Source organism: Nannospalax galili, unplaced genomic scaffold (genome assembly GCF_000622305.1).
Source record: "Nannospalax galili isolate Female #2095 unplaced genomic scaffold, S.galili_v1.0 scaffold1321, whole genome shotgun sequence".
Classification (NCBI taxonomy): domain Eukaryota; kingdom Metazoa; phylum Chordata; class Mammalia; order Rodentia; family Spalacidae; genus Nannospalax; species Nannospalax galili.
In genome coordinates this window covers 615,820-625,976 of record NW_008344566.1, presented here as the reverse complement: position 1 = coordinate 625,976, position 10,157 = coordinate 615,820, and the positions used below count along the sequence as shown (strand labels likewise).

Sequence of the window (10,157 nt, the reverse complement as noted above, 5' to 3'; positions counted from 1 at the left end):
GGCTCTTGGGGAGGGGGTGGGTCTATGCAGGGCGGGGGGGCATTCACATCAATTCATTCTGGTCTGGATGATGGTCTGAATCATGGCACATGGAACACCCTCATCCATGTAGTCTGGAGGCCCCACGGAATGGACATGGAGGAATTGTCACCCTGTGAAGCTCAGGGTGGGAGCCCAGTACCTCCCTAGTTGTGGTGGCTGTTGTACGCCCACTCCGTTTCAGCTCTTCTGAGCCAAGGAGGTGAGCAGGGGAACTGTGAATGGGTCAGGAGGCCTCATGCAGGTTTTTGTAAGCAGTGATCTAGTTTCATTAAAAAAAGAAACAATAAATGTCCTCACCTGCTTGTGTCTGTGCCAGAGACACCTTGATCTGGGAGGGTCCCAGGAAGGGAACATAGGATGGGACACTGGCTACCAGGAAGCCCAGTGCCTTCCCCTCCACCTGCAGCAGAAGTTAAACATCTAGAGTCTAGTCCTCAGCAGTCTCCCAGGTCCTTGCAGGCCTTGATCTTGTTTCCAGCATCTCCAGTCACCAGCACTGTGTGTGTTTTCTAGCTTTGCTTCTCCCACAAGCCTGGGAGGTAGCCTAGCCTGCTGTGAATTGCTGTGAGCAGATCAGTAGGATTGTTTAGTTGCAGGTGATACAAACCTATTCCTAGCTTGGCTTGGTCAAAAAGGGGAGTGGGGGTGGGGGGACGGTCTGGAACTATAGGTTATCCATTCAGAGCCGTTTTTGCCCTTGCAGAGGACCAGAGTTTGGTTCCCAGCACCTGTATATTGGGTGGCCCACATCACCTGGAACTCCAGCTCCAGGGCAATTGACACCTTCTGGTCTCTCTGGGTTCATGATTTTATAAAAACAATATAAGCCAGTTTGCTTTATTTTTTGCACTGATGAGCCTTTACCTGTGCATACAGTGATAGTGGAAGGAGCCTGCTCTCTGTATAGCTTGCTGCTCTGAGGCAGCAGTGGCCTGGCAGGGTCAGTAGATATCTTGTGCATGAAGCTCCTTGGTGCTTTGCCTGAGTTCCAATGGTGACTGCTCAAGACTAGGGCTGAGTCAGTTGGGAAGTTTCCTCACAGGTTCTAGCATTAGCCACTTGCTTTGGACTGACGTGAAGCTGTGGTTCCTCGTAGGATTGCACTAGTTTAACATACCCACAGCCAGTTTTAGTTCTGATTTCAAAAGTATCATTTTAAAATTGTGTCTTCTTGACCCCTGAGGAACAGATCCTCAAACGACCTTAAGAGTAAAAATAAATCAGTTTATCTGGACCAACTGTATGGCTTTAAACACCCAAAAGGAAAGTATAACCAAAGATTAAAGGGGCCAATATAGTTTCTTAAGAGTCCATATGTATAGCTAAAAGCTACATAACAAGCAACAATGCCAGACAGGCGATACCTTCTTTTGAGTTGTTGGCCAGTGTGGCCATAGGGATTCCCAGCATAGAACTGGGAAAAGGAACAGCAGACCCCAATCTTATCCAAAGGAACATTGACGATTGCTGCTAGATGAGGAACAGCTGACCCTCCTAAAACAAAGACCTCTAGATAGGCTGACTAGATTCACCAGAAGGGCAAGTAGTGGGGAATGGGTGTGGGTGCTGACAATACAGCAGACAGTAGCAGGGATATCAGAGTATAAGGGCTCTAGTGTGAGGACGGAGGCTATGGAAGGGTGCCATCTGGGAAGTGGGTGTAAAAAAAAAAAAATTTTTTTTTAAATATAATTCTTCAAAAAATAAAATTGTCTTCTTACATTTCTCCAAACAAAATGAATGGGACAACCGAGTAAAAGGTGGGAGGATAACCGAGTTTGCAGGTGGTGGAGCAGTGGCCACTGGAGGGAGAGCTGAGGGTGTCACCTAGGGACATTCTGGGCCTATGCTGCTCCCCAGGGCTGGACAACACAAAAGCCTGGAATGGTTTGTGTTAGATGTTACTGTGCATTCTTAGGGTCTGCCTGAGGAGATTTGAAGGACAGAGGATTTGCACTTTGGGTTGGTGGGCATTGTGATCACCCTGAAGTCATGTGAAGCCTGTGCTGTATGTGTAGAGGGGAGCTCAGCCTGGTGTTTGTCCCACCTGTGCTCCCAGCCAGGTCCAAACCATTGCCCTACAAGATGGGGTGTGTGGTCTCCAGGAGCCTGAGATTTAGGTTGTTAGCTTCTGAAGTTCACTGTCTCACAGCCCTCTGTCCTTTGACATCACCAGAAATGCTGTGTGCTGGACACCTTTTTGCACCACCTTCCCCCCCATGGCAGGGTTGTCATGTATGCTAGGTAAACATGCCCTCTGAGCTATGTGGAGCCCAGGCTGAAGATGCTCCACCCCCTGCCATAGCCTCCCAAGTGCTGGGAATACAGACCTGTACTACATGCCTGGCCAAAGCAAGGCTCTTACAACGGCCTGTGCCACAGCCTAAGCTGCTCTTTGTGGCATACATCCTTGGGGCTTTGGGGCATAGGGTGGAGGGGAGGAGCATAGTCTGGACTTGTGCTCCTGGCTTGCCATCCGGGCTGGTACTTTAGCTGTAGGACCTTGGACAGATCCTCTATCCATTTCTTCATAATAGGTGGCTGTTTCACTTAGGGACACTGAGGATTGCATAAATGTCCTCAATAAAGGGCCTAGACATAATACTGCTATTTTAAATACCTGCTGCTACTACTGCACTACTTCTCCTTGAGGTCCTCCCTGCCACTTGAGTGACCCTCCTCAGAGCCCCATGGTTCATGCCTCCAGTGGATCTCTTAATCTTTGTGCATCTATTTTAGATCGTCATCTACAGGACAGGGCCATGTGTTCACAGATGGAACTTTGGGGCTCAGTCCCAAAGCCTATGCTGTGTCTGGCTTCCTTGGTTTATAAAAGCTGGAGGTGGGGTGGAGGGATTTGACAGATATAGCTGTTACAGCCAGAATAAGGTAAAGAGCTGGGGCCTAGGCCATGTGTCTCCAGACCTTGAATCCAGCTGCCAAGGAAGTTATCTTTGGCAAAGTCTTTGAACTCTTTCCCCGGGGAGATGTATAAGTCTGCCCCCACCTTACAGAGTATCAAGGTCTTCCAGAGCATGGGTGAGGGGTTATTTATAGGAGTGTGGTGACCCCAGGGCAGGTGCAGCACCTGAAAATCTCACCCCAGCATGGATGATGGCTTCCCATAGCTGTAGAGACAGAGGCCCCACTTCCATTAGCTTTCCACAGTCTATATACCTCATAACCCCCAAGACATCAAGGCCCTGTGCAGTTAGGGCAGGATTACATACAAATGTTCTCGAGGTGTGTGGCTGGAATCTCAGGTGAGGTCTACTGACCCTCCTACCCACTCCTTGTTCCAGGGAACTTCAGCAGTCAATAGGCAGATCCTGGGGGGTCTCTTGCAGTAGTCACAGCTGCTCTGATGAAAACGGCTATTGTGCAGGGAGGGTGGTGCTCTGTAACAACAGCGAGCAGCTCTTCAGTTGGAACCTGATGGATCCTAAAGGGCTCCAGCTTCCTGGATCCATGTTAGTGATGCATGCTCATCCTAGTACTTAGGGAGTAGGAGCATCACTGGGCCTGGTGTCCAAAGGGAACACGTTTGCTGGTGGATCAATGCTTAGTGTGTCCTATGAGCTTTTGAGTCTCTGTTCAAAGACATGCCCCCCTGCTGTTGAACTGACAGGGCATCTGTCATTGCCTGGAGTGCGAACCAAGGAGGTCACCTGAGAGCCTTGTAATTCACAGGAATCTCCCCAGTAGCTCTATGGCTGGGCTTCTCTACCATGGCATGCCCCTGGCCAGCAGGTGGTGCTAGCCCCATTTTGCATCATATAGGCTCAGCTCAGAGAAGCATCTTGGCCAAGGTCATGGAGCTGGGATTTTCAGCTTTCTGGCTTCAAGGACAAAGCTGCTCACCTCAGCTGAGTCAAGAATGGGCAGTTGATGACCCCCCTCCACAGGTCTCTGGGAGGTTAGAGGCATAGTTCCTATGGACTCCAGAGTCAGAAGGCCAGGTTTAATCTCAGCCCTGTCACTTTCTGTGATGGGTTTTCATTGTGTCAGTTTCTGTATGAGTGCAGTGCCTACTTGACAGGGCTGTTGAGGCCTAAGTGAACGCATATGAGCAGTGAGCATAGGCAGGCCCTCCACTAATAGTGGCTACTTTGTCCCTGCTTTGTGCTGGCTGCCATCGACATGGTGAGGGATGGTAGTGGCCCTTAATGCTTGACACCTGTGTTGTAAAGGTTTGCCCTGACTTCTCCTTTCCGAAACCTTCCAGTGCTCTGTGAACACCGCAGTGGAACCCAGGCAAAACAGCCAGGAGTGTAACTTTAAGGGTTCTCCAAGATTACCCCATCGTACCCCAGGAGTGCATGCAGCTGCCCTCTGTGGTCTATTCTCCCTTGCTCTGAGGACCGACCACTCTGCAGTCTCCATTTAGATTTTCTTGCCTTCGCAGGCCCTGGGCTTCATTTTCAGTTCCTCCACTCACCCAGGCAGAATGACACAGGATTCTATAGATGTTCTCCAAGTTCTGGGCTTTTATTTTTATCCTAGCTGCATGACTCCCCACCCCACCCCACCCTCTTTTCCCCCTCACATGAGTTAAACACTATTCTAAAAGTGCATATTAAAGTTGTTTACTTCCAAAAATGGATCTGGTATTTTCCACTACTGGAATGGAAGACACCTTTTACATCAAATCCTTTTACAGGAATGCCTGAATGGGAGCCACACATTAAATTCCATTATTTTTGTGTATGTGTGTGTATTCATGCCATAGCACCTGCATGGAGGTCAGAGAACAACTTGCAGGAGTTGGTTCCCTCCTTTCACCATGTGGGTTCCAGGGATCAAACTTGGGGGTCATCAGGCTTTACACACTGGCTCAGCAGTTAAGAGTGCTGGTTGCTCTTGCAGAAGACCTGGGTTTGAGTGGTTCCCAGCACCCACATGGTGGCTAACAACCACTCCAGTTCCAGGGGATCCAGTGCCCTCTTCTGACCTTCATGGGCATGCACATGGTGTACTTACATGCAAGCAAAACACTCATACACATAAAATAAATTTTTTAAAAGGATGCAGTAAACATGGGCCATGTGAGGCTGTAGCTGGCATAACCAGTGTCCAGTTTTATAGTCAATTTTTGTAAGCAGGAGCACTTACCAAATAATGGTAAGTGCTGGTAAGGTGGCTTAGCAGGTAAAAAGACTTGCCATACAAGCTAGACGACCCGAGTTTAGTCCCCAGAACCCATGTAAAGATGGAAGGAGAGAACTGATTTCACAGAGTTGTCTTCTGACCTCCATGTTTACCCACATACATTAGACAATGATAAAGTTAAAAAACCCAAACAATGGCAAAAAGCATAGTATAGGAAATATGTATGCCAGTAACAGTCCTTTGTTGTTATGTGTGCTGTGGGTGCCCCACTTGGGGCACATAGGACTGTGTGTCCTTGGACATGCCTCAGCATGGGTTTGTGCACACCAGCATCACTGTATACGTGACATTGCATCACACTGCATTACAGTGGCTGTGGCATGAAAAGCAATGGGCATTTCTCACCTCTGTTATAATTTTACAAGGCCACTGTTGTATAGGTGACAAGTCAATGACTGAAATGTCGTGGAATACAGGATTTGACATAGAGGTCACAATTCCAAAAGAACAGAGCTGACTAAGGAACAGTTTCTCATGTGGCTCACTCCTGTAATCCCAGCACTTGAGAGGCTGAGGTAGGAGAATCACTGTTTGAAGACAGTCTGGGCTTTAGTGAGACCCTGTTTTCCCTGTCCCCCAAAAAACCCCTCAGACAAGACATGCATCAAGGTTTATAAATAACTTCCCCATACCTGCTTTCAATAGTTTTCCAAACAATGGTTTATTGAGCCCGTTCAACATCTGGTGCCTAAGGCCTGGAGCTTCCGGGCCCAGGCCCTGCTTAGACTCACAAAGACACCAGCCCCCAACACCAGGGTGATGGCCAGCAGCGTCAGCAGCATCCAAAACATAGATCTCAGGCTGGAGTTCCTGCCGGAGCCTGTCAAGGAAGGAGTGGAGATGGTTGTGGGCTGGGCACATCTGCTGTGTGTCCACCTGAGACTGCCTGCTTGATAAGGGGCTGGACAATCTTTTCTTAGTTCCCCATTGAGTGGAGTTACACCACAGCTGCCTTCATCATGGCCAGAGCTTCCCTCCTCATGGCCAGAGCTTTCCTCTTTCGTCTGCACTCAGAGAGGGTCAAGATCCTTTGGGCACCCCCAAGCCCTGGTACCTGAGGGCCTGAGTTCCACAGAGTCCTTAAATCCTACTGCTCCTAGAGAGCTTACAATGTCCAGGGTCCTGGCTGTACTGTTGTCGTGACCTGAGGACCGACGTCGTCCTGCTCAGGAGAAAAGCCCTATCTGGTCTCCAGCTCCTGGTGGCCCAAGAGCCAGATACAGGCCTAAGGATGCGGCAAAGGAAAAATACCCCCATCAAGACTCACTTTCAATTCTAGAGCCACACACAGAGGAGCAGGTCTCAGTCCCTGATGGGTGGCAGACAGAGGCACTGCAGAAGAAGTAGACCTAGTAGAAGGGAGGATAAAAACAACACACCACGATGGGGACTGGCCTTGTGCCTCTGGGCTGGCAGACTGCGGTAGGGCTATGTTGATGTTGCTGCTGTGGGCCACCAGGTGTGAAGAGACCTGGGCATGTAGACTAAGATTGTGGCCTGCCCCATACTGCTGGGGATCCAAACTGTATTGTTCCCAATTTGGGGTCTAGGCCTTCATCTTCCTGGGGACCCCAGCCTGCAGTAGAGAACACTGTGGGCATGAACAACTTCCCAGGAGAGCCACAGCCTTCAGCCTGTTCTCTACTCTTTACCCCTGGGGACAGAGTCACTGGGAGGCAGGACCACAACTTCCATCCACCAAAGAGGAGGTGGGGCTTGGCCAGAGAGCTGGACAACAGATGTCTGCAGTTCTCTTCCTGACTCCTGTAGTGTCTAGGAGCCAAGGGGAGAACAAAGCACCACTGCTTCCAGAAACAGAGCCCAGGGAGGCAACTAAGACCGGCACAGTGGGTCCCAACCATGGGTATCCCTCTCAGCTTGGGAGGGAGTTGCACGGGCAAGATGGGCCTCAGTCATCTTCAGAGCTGCCTACCCAGTGGGACTAGCACACACCTAATTAGTTACGGGCAGTGATTTAAACATGAGATCTGTGTACGTTATGTGATTACTATATTGTGCAATCAACCATATGGTGCCATTTTTACGTTATAAAGAAAACCATAATGCTTAAACACCCTAAGTGCATCTATTTTATCTTCTGGAGAAGTTGCTGAGTTATAAATTCAAAGCAGAAGTACAAAGAACACAATATCTTTTCTAGAATCAGAAGCAAGAACACCATGACCAGTGTTCAGATTTAGGGTTCATTACAGCCACACTCAGCATTTCTCCCCCTCCCCCCAATACACTTATTTTATGTGTGTACATGTATATGTGCGTAGGCATGTGTGTCCCACAGTGAGTGTGTAGAGGTCAGAGGACAACTTGTGGGGGTTGGTTCTCTCCACATGAGGGTTCCAGGGATCAAATTCAGGTCCCTGGGCTTGGTGGAAAGCCCCTTTACCCATTTAGACATCTCACCCGCCATCCCTCTTTATCTCCCAAGTTGTTTGTGGGTCATCTCCTTGCTCTGCTGCTGTCAACACGTGGTCAAAGTCAACCCCTATGCTGAGACCCTTGCATTAGCTTGCAGGGTCCTGGAGGGATGTGCTAACCAGCTAGCTCCCACTCAGATGGGAGAGGACATAAACACAGGGTCTTCCTACCAGTCCCCTGAGGCCTCTCTGGGAGCTGGAATCAAGGAAGGTGAAGGTGGCGATGGTGAAACGTTGGTAGTGAGATGAGAAGGGCTGCTTCACCCTGTCCATAGCCACCATTTGTGTTCTGTAGTTGTCGCCCTTGAAAGTACACCTAGAAGAGAAATCAGGGCCCCCTCAGGGTTGTGCAGCAGGCAGAGGGAGCTGGGAAGGCAGCTTGGTCACCTGCTGCCACTCACCCATCTGAAAGGATGGGCCACTGGGGCTGCTGGAAGGGGTTGGCACTGGGAGTGGCCCAGCACTGATGTAGCACCAGGACCAGACTAGGGTCTGTCCTCTGCAGGAGCCGGACCTCCACATGGACTGGTTCCTGGAGCAGCCTCACAAGGGGGTAGTCATCCTCTTGATAGTAGGAACTGAAAATCTCATCTGTGAAGAGAGGAGCTCATGAACCTAGGGCAGGTTGTGCATCGGGGAAGTGGGGGCAGAAGGAGAAGCGAGGAACACTGTACCCTTGGCAATCCGCAGCTCCAGACGCAGGGGCCCAGAGTGGGTCACGGGAGCAGGTGGTGGGGGAGGGAATATAGATGCCTGGATGGGCAGGAAGTCACCAGTGTTGAAGATACAGCGGACATGAAGCCTGAAGTCCAGACCACAAAATCAGAACACCCTGTTGGACTTCGTAAACCACATCCCACAGTGGGTGTAATGGACAGTTTCCTCCAAAGGACTCAGATACTCCCATCTATCACTAGGGCCATGGGATTGTTGTTCACCCACCTGCGCCTCTCCCCACCGGGTTTGCCCAAGACAGCTTGAACTGGCTATGATAGACCCTGCTCTAGGTGCTGATACCATAGTATCAAGACAGCAGGGCTCTGTCCTTGCACTTAAGGCCTTTGGAGCCTGGTGGGAAGACTGGTATTTACATCCTGGTCTTTCCAGGTTGTAGGACCAAGAATAAGCCATTTAATTTTTAAGTTTACTACCTCAGTCCCCCTCACAGAGCTCTGGTAAGGATTGTGAAAGACCACACAATCGGGGCCTTGCTTGTCCTTACAGCTGATCTGCCAGTGTCTAGTGCCTCCCTCAGCAGCCTAAGTGCCATGTGGCTGGCCACCCATCCATGTTCTTGGGGTCTCATTCCCAGCACCCAGGAAGCCTGGCACCAATGAGGTGCTATGCAGCTGTAGTGATAGCACCCAGTTAAGGCCTTGCCCTTTGCTGCCTTGGGTCTGTTCCTGACTAGGGCTAGCAGGGCTCTGGCTGTTCCCTGTATTATTCTGGCCCTGTATTATTCTGGCCCTGGAAGTCCTGCTCCTGAGGCTGGCTGCTTCCTAGCTCTTCAGTCCAAGGGCCTAGAGCATGTCACAGACTTGTACCCCTATCTCCCAGTCCTAAGTACTGTGTGCTAAAGCAAAAGATTCTTGGACCCCTAGGCACAAATTCCCAAACCCCTACCTTTGTGTCAGATGGGGTGGGGAGAAGGGACCACCTAGACACCCACATGACCCCAAGCATGGACTTTGTTCAGCTGGTGAATGTACTAGCTCTCTCTGGTAGAGTACATAGGCTGGAGTGTGGTACCTTATCCCTGACCACATGGTAGCCAGTGCAAGTTCAAAGCCAGGTATAACAAGGGCAAGCTCCCTTGGGCTCACCCCTCCTGGCACCCGGGCAGCTGAGATGGTGGTGCCACCTGAGCCAGCAGGTCTGAGAGTTCCCTGTCTTTGGGGCTTCTTCCTCCACTACACCCTCAGATGCTTCAGATAGAGGTATCTTCCATCTCATCTGTGACATCATAACCTGAGATCAGCAGGTAGCAACAGCCACAGCCCTTCCTGGGGTCTGGAAGGGTTGCTTTCAACTGCTGCAAGCTTAGTTCTTAGAGGGATAAAAAGGCAGAGAGCTGCTATTGGCTCTGCCTGGGCCCCATATACAGACATGCACAGAGCACTTAGCCTCACATCAATCAGCCCCAAGAGGGACACGGTCCTCTGCCTTGCAGGAGAGGCTCCAAGAGATATGTTGCTCATTTAAGGTCACATAGCCAGGCAATACCGAGCCTCGATTTGCCCCAGCTGTCTCCGAAGCCTGTGCTAAGCTCTCTTGTACTCCCTCACACCCAGGCCTGCAGCATAGCTTCCCCTCACCGGAAGGTGCTGTCCCGAGTGATGGAACCCTGTGGCCCCTTTTGGATATCGATGTCAGACACCAGTTGATTCTCATATATGAGCTGCTTGCCAACCACCTAGGGAGGAAATAATGGGTGAAGCCCCCCCCCCCCAGGGGGGGACCATACTCCCGCCCCCTTCCCCCCCCTACTCTCACCAAGGTGGTACAGTGGGG

At 50.5% G+C, this 10,157-nt stretch overlaps 1 protein-coding gene across 2 annotated transcripts in view; it reads right to left on the bottom strand.

Moving 5' to 3' along the window:
• Positions 1 to 1,706: 1,706 nt before the first annotated feature.
• Zp1 (zona pellucida glycoprotein 1) overlaps positions 1,707 to 10,157 on the bottom strand; it is a 12,033-nt gene continuing 3,582 nt past the window's right edge. Inside the window, exons 6-13 of one of the 2 annotated variants that reach the window (XM_029567187.1) lie at positions 9,962 to 10,059; positions 8,321 to 8,448; positions 8,048 to 8,237; positions 7,818 to 7,962; positions 6,479 to 6,560; positions 6,266 to 6,373; positions 5,914 to 6,031; positions 1,707 to 2,348 (exon numbers count right to left, since the gene is read on the bottom strand). In XM_029567187.1, coding sequence (XP_029423047.1) covers positions 2,189 to 2,348; positions 5,914 to 6,031; positions 6,266 to 6,373; positions 6,479 to 6,560; positions 7,818 to 7,962; positions 8,048 to 8,237; positions 8,321 to 8,448; positions 9,962 to 10,059 — 1,029 coding nt within the window. In that variant the 3' untranslated portion in view covers positions 1,707 to 2,188. Of the gene's footprint in view, positions 3,212 to 5,913; positions 6,063 to 6,265; positions 6,374 to 6,478; positions 6,561 to 7,817; positions 7,963 to 8,047; positions 8,238 to 8,320; positions 8,449 to 9,961; positions 10,060 to 10,157 lie in introns of both variants that reach the window. The other variant, XM_029567189.1, reaches the window with a different exon arrangement.